This window comes from Malurus melanocephalus, unplaced genomic scaffold (assembly GCF_030028575.1).
Source record: "Malurus melanocephalus ecotype Western Australia unplaced genomic scaffold, MMel_1.1 scaffold_166, whole genome shotgun sequence".
In the NCBI taxonomy this organism is placed as follows: domain Eukaryota; kingdom Metazoa; phylum Chordata; class Aves; order Passeriformes; family Maluridae; genus Malurus; species Malurus melanocephalus.
This window is the reverse complement of record NW_026623398.1, coordinates 1,120,090-1,136,965: the sequence shown is the minus strand read 5'-3', so window position 1 is coordinate 1,136,965 and position 16,876 is coordinate 1,120,090. Positions and strand designations below refer to the sequence as shown.

General features: G+C 34.7%; 1 protein-coding gene across 1 annotated transcript in view; it reads left to right on the top strand.

The window, feature by feature from the left end:
* Positions 1 to 15,920, top strand: part of COL21A1 (collagen type XXI alpha 1 chain) — a 63,969-nt gene extending 48,049 nt beyond the window's left edge. The window contains exons 19-29 of the mRNA XM_057372213.1: positions 2,562 to 2,615; positions 3,936 to 3,989; positions 4,521 to 4,592; positions 6,574 to 6,609; positions 7,299 to 7,343; positions 9,395 to 9,427; positions 12,276 to 12,422; positions 12,520 to 12,574; positions 12,857 to 13,057; positions 14,501 to 14,578; positions 15,340 to 15,920. Of these exons, the coding sequence (XP_057228196.1) occupies positions 2,562 to 2,615; positions 3,936 to 3,989; positions 4,521 to 4,592; positions 6,574 to 6,609; positions 7,299 to 7,343; positions 9,395 to 9,427; positions 12,276 to 12,422; positions 12,520 to 12,574; positions 12,857 to 13,057; positions 14,501 to 14,578; positions 15,340 to 15,527 (963 nt within the window). The 3' untranslated portion in view covers positions 15,528 to 15,920. The remainder of the gene's footprint in view (positions 1 to 2,561; positions 2,616 to 3,935; positions 3,990 to 4,520; positions 4,593 to 6,573; positions 6,610 to 7,298; positions 7,344 to 9,394; positions 9,428 to 12,275; positions 12,423 to 12,519; positions 12,575 to 12,856; positions 13,058 to 14,500; positions 14,579 to 15,339) is intronic.
* Positions 15,921 to 16,876: the final 956 nt, after the last annotated feature.

Here is a 16,876-nt window from a genome sequence, read left to right as displayed (position 1 = left end):
TTCTACTTTGGCAAGATGAAATGAATGAGGGACGCTCGTGATGAGCATATGCCACTTCTGTAATCCTGGGACTGATGTAGGTTTCACTAGAAATTATCTAGTGAGGTGATTGAGTGTAGGCTCTCAGCGTGTTACATGATTTGAAACACAGGCCTACACTGAGATGGCAATGTGAAAGAAGCCAGAAATTTCCCAGTCACATTTCTTGTCCCTTCCCACAATACCTGCCCAAACTTGTGCTCATTTTTCTCTATTGATTAATATGTTAACAGTGAGAGCAGAAATTTGARTAGAAGAAAATGGTAATTTCACAATGTTTTTTGGATAAAGAAGGTAGCCTTCAAGGAATACAAAAAAATAATCACAAAATGAAGAGAGCTCCATTTCAGAAGTGAGGAGGTAAATAGATTAACATCAAATTTGGGTTCAAACAGCTGAACTGAATTGAACTTTACAATGMAATGAAAATTAATAAAACCTTATTTTGCTATGTAAATAAAAATAGGAAAAGGGAAGAAACAGGCCTGATGTGCAYGTGAATTAAGACAGCATTAATATAATCAAGATTAGGTTCCAAAACCAAATTATTATTTTCTTAGTCTTGTTGTAACAAAGTTGGTACTTAACACAGTCCATAATCAAATGGTTCATGTGAGTACACAGTCTCTCAGTTTATGGGTGTAAGCAGTCCTCAGAAGCTTCTGAGCCAGCTGGAGAGGAATTGGTAATTCTAGTCCAAAATTATGAAAGAAATGGGTTGGGGTGTAGTAAACCTTTGTTTACCAAATAATAGATTTCACTAGATTAACTGCATCATCCTTTATAAGAAGACTGATTTTCCATGTAAGTAGGAACAAGCATATCTAATCTTCAAAGTTCAGGAAAGYGTTGGAAATTAGTCAATATATTATTTTAGTTAATTTAGATAAATTGAAGTTAAATAGATTTTTCATGTGCAATTGCCTGAGCGGGAAAAGTCTTAGACTGAGGAAAATTGGCAACAAGYTTTAGTCTTGTGTTTGATACAGTTTATTTGTATTCACAGGCCTGTGCCTATGGCCTAAAAATAGGTTGCTATATTTATTGATGGAAAATTTTGGTGACCAGTATTTTCTTATCATAYAGCAGGAAAGAAACCTGAATTAATCAGTAGTTAATTTATATTAATCTTTGGTYAATGGTAAAGCACAGGTGAAATACCAGAAAATGCATTAAATTCTGAAAACTCTGGCTACAAAGAATTACTTCTTGTTTTTTATACACTGAATTTTACCTTCTATTTGCAGAAACAAATATATTCTTTTAGTTGTAGCAAAAAAGTTTGGTTTTTTTTTTTTTTTTTTTTTGCAAAGCTTAGTTGATTACATGTAACTTTTGAAAGAGGTCTGATATATTGTCATGGGAGTGAATTGTCCCTAACATTTAGTGCTAAATGGAAGGTGGTTGTTTTTATTCATATGAAAGTAAAGATTAAGTAACAATAAGACAGTGAGTTTTGAAAATATTATCAGTTGGAAGAAYTGATAACATTTAATCTCTGACAAGTTAGATTTCCAGACCTTACCAGATTCCAGGCCTGATACTTTCTGTATCATTATCCTTTTCTTTTGTGCTGTGTCTTAAGCACATTCTTATAGCAGATTGTATTTCACAGTATTTATGCGAGCCCAAGTATAACAATAATAATACATTGTTTTTATTGATGCATGCARTTCTAGAGTAAAGTGAGATGAAGTGGTGAAAAAGACAAATGTTAACACCAGATGTGGAAAATACGATTAATGGGAATTCCTTCGTGGAAAGTATAATTTCAAAGAAAGATTGTGTACTTTTCTAATGTGTACTTGAAGCTAACTTTAAACAGAAATTAAGGAAGTCAACCCTTTGATGATTTAATACATTTTAGTTCTTGTTTTATGTATGGAACATGCCTTTATGAACATGATTCCATKAGAGGAGTCCAACAGATTGTTTTGGCTTTGTACATGTGCTGAAGTGTCATGATCTGAAATGGCAGGACCTCTTGGGCTCTTGAATGAACAGGTCAACTTCAAAGTTTTAACAGAAGTTGCAAAGGTGCGGCCCCCAAAATCAAATGCTCCTGATAAATCTCCACAAAATTTGCAAAAGGAGTCAAGTTATGGCAACCTTTGAGGAACACACGATCAGAAAGAAGGAAGAGAAATACTTTTGCTTGTTTTGGAAACCCTAAACAGAATCCAAGAAACCTTTGTGTCCCTTCTGGTTATAACTAAAGTTGTATTACGGACCAGGTTTTGAGTTGCAGAATTTTTCCTCTCAGGAGTATTACATGATAGCACTGTTCTTTTCTCCTGTATAGTTTTTCCCATTGCACAGGTAGTCGTTCATTAGATCATAGACAATCTGAATAATCCACTGTACTGTACAAGAACTATTGCCTGTTTATAATAAGGTGAAAGGAATTGCATTTATTGTTCACTTCTCTAAAGAAATAAAATAATGATGTTACTAATACTATTCTGAAATCATTATTCCTCTGYTTTAGTACAGAAATGTCTGTCTTTTTCATAAATAAATAGGGTTTGATGGGACCAGAAGGCTCACTTGGTCTACCTGGAGSTCCTGGGCCTAAGGCAAGTGTTTGAGTCAATTTGCTTGTGACTTTGATAAATGTCTGCTTTGTATGCAAATTTTATCTGGACAATGCCAGGATTTTGCAGCTCGTTTTTTGGTGTATTAAATATTGGTGAGTAGCTGTACTATTTTTCCCTGTGTTACCTTCTACAATAGTTCAGTCTTAAGAGAGGTTAATATAACTCAGTAAACGGTGCCTRTCATCCTGTGAGGTTTCTAACCATTGCAGAAATGGTCATGAGACTGTTTCAGCTTTGCAGTCCTGGAAAATGTTCTGCAATGCTGGAAACCAGATAATTCTCAGTATAGATCTGATTTTTTTCCCATGTTACATTTATTTATATTTTAATTGTGTTCAATAATGTTATGTGCTGTTTCTTCCACCCAAGGAGCCAAACYTATTTCAGATGTAACTTTATTGATTGCACTGCAGCTACAGCAAAAACTAATTTCACCAGTGTTCTCAAAGGCTAAAATAAATGCTGTAAATTCTGGTTGGTTAATGTAACCTTCTAATTTAATCTGAAATAAGTTTTGGATTAAACTGTAAGTAAGCATTGAATTCTATGTCCTAGAGGATATTTAGGAATATGGAATCCATTTCCCAAACTTTGCATTTACATTTAGATYCGTTTCCCACCATACATTATTTTGCATCCAGAAGTGCACATGAATTTATCTAAAATTGTATACTGACAGTAAGATTTTTTTTAAGTGATCAATATTTTCTATGGCCAAGAAGAYTTAATACTTACGATAGACTAAATATTAATTAGCTTTATTTTTGTCCGTGAAAAATGCTTTTGTTTTGTATATTAATCTCAAAACATAAGCTGATTCTTAGAGAATCATTCTTAATAAGTTCATTCTTACGGAAGAGCATCATAAAGTAGTCTATAATTCTTAGATTTAATGAAAATCTTAATTCTTATTTCCATGGCTGCAGTAAAAGCCAAAACATAAATAAATATTTGGACTTAGATCCTAGGATTCTCAAAGTTTTATTAAATAAGATGRTGGAAATGTGAAGTAAGTATACATGAACTTGGTGTGACTGTGTGAGGGAAATGGTACAGGTGGAGATGGGACAGGTGAGCAGAAGCTGGCAGATCATGTTTTGTCATCAGTGTCTCACCTTTCCTGAGAGAAAGTTAAACCTTCAGGCTACTTGTAATGGAGAAGAACTTTAGCCTTTCAGTCATTACCTATGCCTCTTTTTAAGAATCAGTTTCTCAACAGTGTCTGTTTATATTTGCTAGTCATATCACATGTGACAAAACATAATGATGCATCAGCCACACTCCTACATTGTTATATAGGGTGATAAAGGTGAACCAGGAATACAGGGGAAACCAGGATCGTCAGGAGCCAAGGTAAATATGATTCTGGAAGTATTCTAGTTAAAGAAAGGATTTATTTACTTTTCCATGATTTAATGATTTTCCATTATTTCCCCTGATTAGCTATAAGGCAGTTTGTTTCACAGTAAAACAGTAGCTGACATCAAATTGCATCAGAATCAATTTGATGACTTATTCTTTCTTGTTTTATACTAGATTTTAGGCAATGTAAATCAAGTTCATTAAGTTCAAACCTGCAAACATTGCCATTACTTCAGATAGTATTTTTGTTTAATATTGAAACATCAACTTTATTAAAAGACAATAAAAATAGCTACTGGAAAATTGAGGTTCAGAATTAGAATCTCTTTTGTGACTTCTTTATGTTCACCATTCCTTCAAAGATCCTCCAGACCTTTCAATCATCTTCAGTTCTAAAATTTCAAACTACCATAGTTCAAAGCGTACCAAAAGTTCAAAACTACCATATTCAAAGCCTTGAGAAACATGCAGTGTGTTTTTACCCACAGCACATCACTGACACAGAGCTATTGTATTACTTAGGGAGAACTAGGAGTACCAGGGGCTCCAGGTGAACCAGGCTACCCAGGTATTCCAGGTATCCAGGGATTAAAGGTAAGTATTCTTTCCAGTTTTATATTAATTGCATCTTTTTGGGGGGGAAGTGCTTTTCTCATAAATGATGATTAATTTTAAAAATCCTTTCTCCAAACACATTATTATTAGATAGTAGTTAGATACATTTAAAGCACTAATATGTCCTTTCTGAAAATTTTCTTCTGAAGGATAAAGCCCTTGATGTGAAAGCATTTATGGTTGACCTTGGATGAATGCCAGTTGCCCACCAAGCTGCTCTATCACTCCCCTCTTCACCTGAACAGGGAAAAACTGAGAAAATAAGACAGGAAAAAGCTCATGAGTCAAGATAAAGGTAGTTTAATAAAGCAAAAGGGAAGGCCATGTATGGAAGCAAATTAAAACAATATACTTATTCTCTATTTCCCATCAGCATGTGATGTCCAGCCAATTCCCAGGAAGCAGGGCTTCAGTACACACAGAGGGTTGGAAGACAAATGTTGCAATTAAAAAAAGTCTTCYCCCTCCAGTGTCATATATGCCAGCCTTATGTAGATGTCTTACATACACTAGAATACTTCACATGTCAGTAGATGCATATATGGACATGCCTTATGTTGAGTWGAGCATGGAATTAGTGTCATAATAACAGTTTAATTAGTTTCATTATCACTATATATTCAGTTCAATRTGTAGGGGTTATGTAAGGGACATGTCCCAAGGCAATAATATTTTTTGAAAGGTGATTTTGTTAAAATTTATGAAACTTCTCTAAAATTGTAAACTTAAGGAGCTTTTGAAAAGGTCATYCATTTTATATGAAGATGCRAGTTAGCTGGAGTTAGAAGTTGTAAATATGACAAACTTGAATTATTCTGGAAGAGAAGTGCRGTTTGGTCATCTGACAGTAAAAGTGAAGCCTTTCAACCATAGATGATTTTAAATCATGTCTTACGTTGTGGGATTTTCAATCAGGAAAATTTTTGCCATGAGAAAAATCTCTTCACTGCTGTTCAGCATTTAAATAAACATTCTTTTATTCCACCCCTCCCCCGCAAAAAAAAAAACCAAAACCCAACCAAACACGCAAAGTTTTGGCTTTTACTGGAAAGCTGACAAAACAGACCTAAAAATGTCCATTCTAATTATTCTCTTTATTAAATGCAGTTTTACACATCCCCTGCAGATCTGTTTTTTGTTTTCTAAGCTCCTCTGTTCATGGCCCAGCATTTTGATTTATGTCTATTTAAACATAAGAGGTCAGAATTAGAGTAAGAGACATGTCCTATAACTTTGTTTCTTTTTCAGTTAATGAAGAGAGGTAGGCACATTTTTGGGGTACATATTTTATACCTCCGTTGTTAATTGGAATGCATAGTTTTCATGCACTGTCTGTCTSTTTCCGATGTCAATTAGATGGTGTTCAGACAAGTTGATAAAACTACATACCTGACTTCCAAGCACCATTTAACCAACTGACTGCAAATCCCCCCACTATTATTTACTTCAAACATTTTGAGTCAAAACAAGTGTGTGGAAATGGAGCTTAGTCTTTAAATATTTTGATTAAATTTAGAGGGGTTTGTGATGATAAAAATACTTTTTCTTTGGTTTTTTGTGTATAACTTCTGCATGCAATGGTGCATTCAGCTGAAATTTGATCCATGAGAAAGGGCTCCCTTCCTGCCCACATCCTCTCCACTCCCATGCACTAAGTAGATAAAATCCTGCTGGATTTGCCACCTCATCCTGTTGTATTTTTTAATTTTTCACTTGATATGTGAGTATCCACTTTCTTTTTGATAGTTCTTTTGAAGACAAATTCCTTTCTTAGTATAGCTTTCTGGAATTTTTTGAATGTTTGTGTACATGGAGATAAAGTGATTCATTTGCTTTAAGAAAAGGTTAGATATTTGTCTTGTAATTACTGTGTTAAATTAAAGACTAGATGTCTTAGAGATGACTTAAATTCATCCTAATGTTTTCATTCTAATGTAAAATTCATTCTAATATTTTACAGGGCGACAAAGGAAATCAAGGTGACAYTGGTACCCAGGTATATCAACTTTATTTCTGATGAAATCATCTGGCATTGCTATTTATACAAGCCTTAGGTGTTAACTCAGACATGTTCTTTTTAAGATTCAGCTCCAGAGAAGGTTAACTTGAATAGCAACAGTAACCCTCCTTCAAGGAAATCTGCCRGTGCAGCCAGGATGAGTTTTCAGCTGTTATTTCTGGAGGCCTGAGCAGGATATGGCATTTGGTGCAGCGCTTTGTAGTCCTAACAATAGTGCAGGCTCCGGGCTGCAGGTTGTGCTGCTGCACTGGAGGCCTGGGACATTACCCAGGATTGTCCAGGATGTGCTCTGTCTCTGCCTGCCCTAGAAACTGCGGGATCACAGAAACATAGTCCAARTAACTCCATCTGGCCTCTGCCTACCTACTTTACTATTAACAAGTGAGATTTTGCTCCTTGTTATCTGAAATCATGGAAATACCTACAAGAGGAAGAATATCATGTCACTACTCAGGTTCTGACCAGGTTCCTCTGTGTTCAGGGTAGAAATTTTATTCTTCTGCACAGTTTCTGCTCTGATCTCTTTGGAGAGTAACTTTACAGACTGATTTGTCCTGGTTTAGAATAAGGTTTTAGTATTTAACTCCTTGTGTTATTTTTTTTATAGTTTAGTTTCATGGATCAGATAAATGTGTATTTTAAGAAAATGTGCTTCTTTTCTGAAGGGTCTGAAAGGAGAAAAGGGAAGACAAGGAAATCCAGGCTTACAGGTACTGTTTAAATAGTGATCCTACTTCAGGAGAGCCACAGTGATYCTAGTTTGAGACCATGATTCATATTTTTTTCTTAACACTATTTCCACCAACATGAGTACGTGTTTGCATCAGGTGAAATATATTTATGTATAACATGATAATATACTTGTATAAATTACCTCTGAAACACTCTTAGTATTTTCCAAATAACAAATACAACACATACAGAGAAGATGGAGCAACACTTTTCTCGGCTGTGCACACTTGAAAGACGAGAGARAATGCACATGAATTGGAACAGAGGAACTTGATATACAGGAAAAACATTTTGCTTTGAGGGTGGTCAAACACTGGAGCAGGCTGCTCATAGTTATTGTGGCAAAACCTGTCAGGGCAGCATGTTGAATTGATCCAGRCTGCATCTGTTCTGCAAAGGAAGTCGAATCCAAGGTCACTTCCAACCTACATGTTTCTGTGTTCTGGGATATTATACCTTGAGAAACAGACCATAAGTGCATTTCTTTATTATTGTAGTAAATCCTTAATTATAGAACATTTTTGTAAATCAGTTATACATAATATAAAATTCAGGTAACAACACAAAGAGGCTTTTGTGTGAAGATTATAAGAGTGATACTTGAGATGTTAACATCTCGCATGTACCATGCTACACTTTCATACAATTCATTACCTCCTAGACTGCACTGGGAGTCATTATTGACATCTTCTGTGCTCATAAATTACAGATGTTTCCTGTTTCAGCTGTAAATCAGTGAGATCCAGTTGTTTCTCTTTAGCTCTAGGCAAATGTATTGTGATTGTGTCATAGTTGGCTATCTTGTTAGTCTGCAGAAAATAGCTGTTAGTATTTGTAAGTACTTGTTAACTGCATAATCTATGTCGTGTCTGAACAGAGAAGTATTTTTTTAGAGGTGCATATCTAAACCTAGACTTGGAAAGAAGCCACAGTTGCTTTTTTCAGAATTACAACATTGATACAGCTGCCTGTCTAGCCAGAAGGACCTGATTCCTGGCCAGGAGATCTAGACTGTGTGTTAGTTAACACTCTCAGAGATACATAGGTTGACAATAGTTCATTATTAAACATGAACAGAWTTTTTAAAAAAGAAATAGATTAAACTAAAAGACYAGTCATTGACTTAACCAAATGTAATGTCCTGATCTAACATTTTACAATTTAAACTGTCTGGGTTTTCTTTTTGCAAATAATTGACAATTTTTTCATATTTTTGTTATTTTAATCATAAGGGAAAACAATGTGATAGTGAAAGACAACATTTTTCCAAATAGAATGATGCAACTGAATTGCTGTTGCTTGCTTTCTTTGTTTTTTGTTTTTTTTTTTTTTTTTTGCTTGTTTGTTTGGAGAAAGCTGAAAAAATAATGCAGACTGAGTCTAAAATTATTTCACATGCTTGTCTGGTTTGGTCAGCAACCAAAAAAATCAGTCATTTGGTAGACAACACAAGGTCTTTCCATGGTTTCTCAAGACTCCAAGACACAGTACAGACTTCCTGGTCCATAAGAGTGAATCAGAAAAGTGAACTGYCATCTTGCCATGGAACCTAATGTTCAATAACACCATTGAACCACTCGGCAGAAATCATTTGCCAGCATGCAAAATCTGCCTTACCACTGTATTGCAAAGGCTCTGAAATTAATTTCTGCCTAGTAAGGCAGTATTGAACAGTTAGAATCAGGAGTTTACTTCTTCTAGAATACAACATGTTATTTCTTTTGTAAAGTGAATAAGRTTTTGTCTCTTAAGTCTCTATTATGTTTCTATGTTTATCATATGTGGAATATTTTCCCAACTTATCCTCTTGCTACATTATATTTAAGGTAATMTTGAAGTCTTCATTCACCCTGTTATAAATTTTTCATCATTATATGCAGTTTTATTTTTTGCACTATAGTAGAGAATCTTTAAAAATTAACATTTGTGATCGATTACTGAAAACAAAGGGCAAAAATACTAATTTTTGATTCCAAGTAATTTGGTTCAGCCTGCTTTTTAAATTTCTTTTTCATATTATTTTGTAAAGGGAGTAGAAGGATTGAGTGGAGAACGAGGAGAGGTAAGTAATTTTGAAATTACAAATACAGTATTAAAAATTATTCCATTTGTTTCTGCAAATTATGTGATCTGTAAAATATGTGTTTACTCTTAGTTCTGTACTCACATGTCTATAAGAAACAGAAGAGAAATTATCAGAGAAGAGAAAGAAGTATTAGTTAAAACGAGACAGAATGAAATATATATTTCATTAAAAATAATTGAAGTCAAGCATATAATTTAAGAGAATTAAAAAGCCAAGAAACCAACTAAAAAAAAAATAGGAGGAAGGACTGGTTGAACAAAGGAATCAACTAGAGAAAAAAGAATCTTTGTATTTCGTGTTGTTTAAAAATTGGTATGTAAAATAATAATTTTGTTGGTTATTTTTTATTTCAATATTTAGTGAAATCAGAATATGCATTGCCTCATTAGTTTAATGAGATTAGGTGCTTCAAATAAATATCAATTTTGACATTTCTTTGTTCAACTGTTGTCATTAAAGTGGTAGTACACTTTATATCAGTAGCTGGATACATTAATTGGGAGTTCCATTTTGATAATTAAAAAAATTTATGCATTTTAACATATAAGTTTCTTCATAAGCTTCTTTGGTTAAATACTTCATTTGCAGTTTGGCTTATAGGTGTTTTGCTAACTTATTGCCAAAACTGGTAGGAGATTCCTTGGACACTGTTAAATTAACCTCCCTAAGTATTGTAATATATTTCTATTGTAATATTTCTACTGGTAACTCATATAAATAGTTCTTTGCTATTTATTAAACTGTAATAGTGTCATTGTGTTTACTTATCAGACCTATAAAATAAGTTTATTTTCTATTTATATAAAATAMATTTTTTGTTATACTCTGATTTCTCAGTAAAAAGTTTCTTCAGTCTGTAAGTCTCAGCACTTAGTGAGCTTTTTTCCTTTCTTAACTTTTCTTTGCCAATAGCAAGGGTCARCAAACAAGGCCACACATGGGATGTGGCTGAGCATTAAAAGACCAGGATATACTGCAGAAAATTTTCCCCCTGCAGTTTCATTTGCTTCTTGGCAAGTTCTTCAGGCAGTTCTGCTGATGCTTCCAACATTTTCTCCTGGTGTTTTCATACTGGCTTCTTGCCTCTAATGTTTTTTCCGCAGTAGATGCCATTTTCCCACCATTCTCTGGTTCTTAATGCTTTCTATCCCCTTGAACATTTAATTCAGATAGCTCAACTTGCAAGTTTTTCATGTAAATATAGTCCACAGTGGTAAAAGTAATTAAAATTAAAACAAAAAAAAAAAAAACCCAAAAACCCAAACCCCTCCTGGCTATCAAACCAGCATGATTTTGGATCTCAGCACATACTATTTCTAGTATAGCCATAGGTAGCTACATAAGCACCTTGTGTTTATCTCTTATCCTTGCTGACTCTTTAAATGAAAAAACACCTTTACAATTATGTAATAGAAATGAACGAGTACAAATCTACATGRGGTAACCAARAGGATCAATTCTCTGTGACTATAAYATTCTAGATGACAATATCAAGAAAATAAATTACAAGTACAACTTTGAAAGAAGTTTTATCTGAATTAATAGATGATTTTTGAAGGTGTGGTCTGCTTTTCAGGTCATGCACCTGAACTGGCCATCTTTGCAGCAGTTCTCTGAGGCACTTGACTGACATCTGTCACATTTTGTCTCATTTCTCTTTCTTCAAGAGCATGAACTCTCATGATTTTATGGGCTAGCTCATAAAACAGACTTATATGACACTGTATTTAAAGCTTGCTAACTTATAGTAATTTAGGTGGAGAACTCTGGGCATTGTGTCTAACAGAGACCAAGCCAGGAAGCTTTGAATTTTTCTGATCTGAAGAATTTTGATAAGTAATATAAGATTTTTTTCAAAATAATATAAATACCATAATTTGAAATGCAGAGTAAATCTATGGAGACTGTATACATGAGGAGCTCTTGAACTTCTATTAGTTGCTTCAATACATTTGCCATATATAATAGTCCTATTCTCACKATTCCATCTAAAATAGTTGAATATGGAAAAAGAAAATTTTGCAGCGACTGATAACATTATGCAGAAGCTGTGCAAAAATGGAAGGAGAAAACTCACAAGGGAGCAAACGTACTATGCTGACTTGAAACTTGGGCACATACTGATGTTTTGTTGGCTCCCGAGCAGGAAAAGAGTTCCACATGAACTATTGCAGTAGGTAATTTAATATATAGAGCCATTGCTCTGTTGAAGATACATCAGAATATTTTCCAGCATTTTTTTAACCTTTTCCAGGGAAGCAAATATATTACAGTTACTATCAGTCAGATGGGGAAAAAAGAAACAAAATTCCCTAACTGAAATCGAATTATTTTTTCCTTTGTCAAATACACGACAAATGTAAGGTAAAAGGCTTGATTATTATAGTATGTTTCCAAGAACTTCAGTGGTGTCTGAATTTCATATCCAATTTTTCCAGCCTTCTAAGCATTTTAACATACTATTAAAAAAATTCTAATTCTCAGGGCAAAGTAGATAAAACCCTTCCTTCCATGTGTTAATTATTATTAATTGGTAAGTAAAATGGGTCTTTTAAGTTAAGAAAAGTTAATTTATTTCTAGTTCTATTTGGTAATTTTTTCTGAAACTAAGGAATCTGAAAACTAAGTTACTAAGGAATCTGAAAACTTCAGTGCATTTTTAGCAAATAGATCTCATCAATATCAAGTTAATTTTCACTGACACCACATTAACTTTATGAAGATCATCAATAGACATTGTGTCAGAACAAGTTTGTTTGGTGCTACCTAGCTTCCAAATGATCTGTGAAGATACAATTGGCTTTTCATCGATTTTTCATTCCAGAAAGGTGAGAAAGGAGATCCAGGCATTCAAGGCATCAGTGGACAGAAAGGAGAATCTGGTATCCAGGGTTTGATTGGACCTCCTGGTCTCAGAGGTCAGCCTGGTGATAGAGGACCCCCAGGACCACCTGGATCAGATGGAAAACCTGTATGTATAGGACTTCAACCTTTTCCTTTTGGGTACCTTAAGAACCACAAAGAAATTAATGTTCTCTGTTGTTTTAACTGTTCTCTGTTCAATTCAGGCACGAGAATTTTCAGAAGAATTTATTCGACACGTGTGTTCAGATGTACTGAGAAGTAAGTTTGAAACCTCTTTACTGTTGTTTCCTTGTTTGAAATGCGAAAGAAGTTTCCTGATAATTACAGCAATGCTTCCTAAATCAGCATACTGCTGATTTATCATTTGTTTTCTTACACATGTGGAACTATATTTCTACATCAGGGGTTCTATACTTTACCATCTTGTTTCCTAAAGATGTTATATTCTCTTAAGAGAGGGAACTGATTTTGTATTAGTGTTGAGGGCAATACTTTTATTGTTACAACACTTTAAGCAATTTTTTGTTTGAATTCTCCCAGCCCAGTTGCCTGCCATTCTCCAGAGTGGAAGACTGCAAAACTGTAACCACTGTCASTCCCAAAGTTCTCACCCAGGACTTCCAGGACCACCAGGTCCAAGAGGCCCTGAAGGCCCGAGAGGGTTTCCTGGTTTACCAGGGAATGATGGCATTCCAGGGCTGATGGGCATCCCAGGTCGCCCTGGGGCTCSTGGGACAAGAGGTACATTGTGCACGTGTCATGATGCCAAAGACCTTTATGACTCGATTTTCTGCTTCTCGTTTTGAATGGGATTAATGCAGGGTGGAGTAAGCATACTCAGCTGTATGACTGAGTGGAATTGCCAACATGGCGCAGTGTGGACATTCTGCTGTTTTTGGGGAACATGTGACAGAAGAGAGAACACAAGAATGCAKCAAGATAGTTACTGTTCAGTTCTATTATTGTCAAACTCTGTTTTGATCCTTTTAGASAGTTCTTAAACTAATGTAAATATTTCAACCTGCATTTAGATGATTTTTTTTAGATCAAATATGCCTAGACATAGATTTCAAAGTATTTCCCTGTTTTCTGTTTTTTCTTCCAAATTTGTTTGTTTCTGCCATTTTATGGAACAGTATTTATTCATTGGCTCCTTCCTATCTGTGCTGATTTTTGACATTAAACAGCTTTTGTATTCACTCTGATTTCCTGACTTATTTTCCTTTTGTTCTCTGTATCTCGAAAGGATTTTTGCTTCTTTCTTTATGATTTTCTTAGACTTAATTCTGGATTCTTTTTAGGCAGGTTAAGGTTTATGTTGTCAGGTAACTCAGCTTTCCAAGCATTTCGGCTTATTTCTGTGATGTATTTKCAGACTTCATGTTAAGTTTGCATGTATATTCTGGAACTAGAACAAGAAACTGGGTGGAGCCTACAATTTGGTAACTGGTAGCATCAAAATAATCAGGAAAGCCATATGAAATACAGCTAGCTAGTAAAGTGCCAATGGTAAGCTGAGAAATGGTAAATATTTACTTTCTTTGTGACTTATTAACTGTGACCTATCATACCAAATTAATTTTGAATGTAATGATGATTTGCCTGTAGTGCTTTTATGATTTAATCTCCAGTAGGAGAATATGCAGTTTGCCTCTGGAGTTGACACTAGCAGTTCTGGTTATTCCATAGAAGTTGGAAAATTAGATAGATGTTTCTATGGGGAGGCTGAATTTWCTGGGTTGTACTAGTATAGGAGAGCTCATATTTTGACCCTCACTAGTTCTTTGGTGGAAATTTAATTCTGCTAGGTGTGTCRTGAAACATTTTGTATATATTCTGTATTCTACAGCGATTGTGGTGAAAAATTTATACCTCCTTCATACAACATATTAAAAACTTTACTGATAGGAAGGCAGTGACAGCAGATTTCTATCATGTATTCCCTCCGCTGACAGAGGCTGTCTGCTTAACTGTTGCTACATCAGCTCTAAATTCAGTAGAAATTAGGATAATTTGGAACCCTGTCACACTGTACAGGTTACAAAAAAAGGCTTCTTTGATATCCCATTATTTACTTTTGAAATATTACATATTTAATTCAATAAATATTATCAAATGCTGATTTCCTGCCTTCATTGAATGAAAATGATGTGCAAAGATATTCACGTGTTTGCTAATTCACAGGACTGCCAGGGAAAAATGGTGCAAAAGGCAATCAAGGAGTTGGGGTTCCTGGGATCCAAGGCCCCCCAGGACCTCCAGGTGAGGGATGGTTCAGGTGTGYGGATTCAGTGCATGCTAATAATTTTTTAAAATGTGTTTTAGAAAAAATGTTGATGTGATTTGGAAAAACTTACGAAGTTTTTACACATCCTAATTACCATATATGTTTTAGGGTAAATCCTGTCTCTYGCATACCTTATAAATTGCCATATAATACATTATTTAATATAAGACAGGTCCTGTAGAGACTGTCTCTATAAAAATAACATCTATCTCTATAGAGACTGCTTTTTCTGGAGAGATGGATCCTGAAGTCAACCATTATCTGAAAACTGAGCCCTAATATGATCCTGTGACTTTTATGTATTGCTTAGTAAGAGAAAATATTCTTCCTAACATTAGTGTATGCATACAAAAAGTAAAGTTGAGTATTTGGAAGAGGTATTAGGGCCTGATCCAAAGCCCGAGAAACAAATAGAAATAGGGGGACTGATTTTTGTCATGGTGCTTCCAGTTTGTAAGATAAAGTAGAATAGTGCACACAACCAGATTTTCCTATTTTCCTTTAAACATTACTTTTTATTGAAAGTGTTTTCCATGTGCTTTAAAAAAAAACTTTGTAAGATATCATGTTTATATAAATATAAAAGCAGTTTGTGACAAAAAGTGTCTTTTGCAGGAAATGAAATATTCTTTATCTGCATACTGTGCCAAAGAGTGGGAACGTTGTGGGTCCATAGTTGCTCATTTTCATTTTAATAGCAATGTATTTATTTAYTTATTGCATGTGTGTTCTTAAGGTCCTGAAGGTCCACCAGGGATGAGTATGGAAGGACGTCCTGGAGAGCGTGGGCAGCCTGGTAAAGATGGAGATCGTGGCACTCCAGGAATGCCAGGACCAGTTGGACCCCCTGGAATTTGTGACCCATCACTGTGTTTTAGTGTAATTGTGGGGAGAGATCCATTTAGAAAAGGACCAAATTATTAATTTGTAATATGATAATTTAGGGGAATAATACGGTGCTTATCTTTCATGGTCTTTCAAATCTCAGGAAGGTGACCAGCAATAATCCCAAAGAAGGAACAAAAKTACCTCTAGCATTAAAAGCATTATAAATAATGATCCCAAAGGTGATACATTCATTTAGACAAGAAATCCAGAACTCCAATCACTTTCTATTATACCTTGCACTGGTTGAATCTTAAGTGTTTAAAAAGATTATCTGTTTTAATARAAATAAAATTAATATTTGATATTTAGTATTTAACTGTCCTGTCATTCTCCTTTTACCTCTTTTTTGTAGAAGGAAATCATTTGCAAAATTGCTGGAAACACCACTGGGAACAGAATTAGGTGTTAAATGGCATTGGTCAGGTACAAATAACTAACTGTGAAATTTTTCACATGCAGCCAACATACATAATATTTGATTTTGAAAGAGTATGGCTGGCTTTGATTTCATATTTGTGCAAATTTCATTGCCTTGTGTACATTTCATATGTCATAACTCCAGGTGTTTTGTGACTGAAAGTGTGTGTCAGATTTTTATAAATTAAGAGAGATATCTGGACTCATCATGGAAGAAATATCACCTATTTTACCATATAGCTCTGCTTAAAACCAAGGTGAAATGCAAAGGCAGAACTAGAGGTTCAAGGGCCGAGGTTTCATTGAAGACGGTACTGTCAGCTACTAAAGATCAAAAGTTTCCATGTGGGTCATTCAACTCACATGAAAATAGCATTGAAAATACAAAAGAGCAAAAGATTGTCATAGCTGGTTTGTAGCTATGATTTGACAAAATTAAAGATTAAAATTGTTTGCACAACCCCAGTGTAACCAGTTATGTGYAATGAAGTATCAAGTTATGTACCCTTTTGCTGTTTCTCCTCAAGACTGTGTTGCCAAATTGAGGAAGCAGATTTATAAGGAGAAAGGTCTAACTGGTGGCTGACCAGCTGTAATGTTTGTTATGCTGTTTCCTTTTTTAATTTTAAGCCAGTTGTGTGTAATTTTCATTGTATGCTTTGCTAATGAAGTGTATTGCTTGCTTTTACATAAAGAGCAAAGGCACAGTTCCCACGAGAATTTAAAATCCATTTCTTAAATTAAGGCAGAGTCCTTAACTGATGCTTTATGAGTCACTTTTTCTAATGTGTTGTTTTTATGTTGTCCTRCTATCAGAGACTGTTAATATGCTTGACATTCAAGGTAAAATAAAAGACACACTTTCCAATAAGATGTATGGTGGTGTGAATGATGAATCTGAGAGGAAGCAAAACCAAAACCAACCAAACAAAAGCAACTCAGAAGGACCTGAGTTGACTACAGTGAAT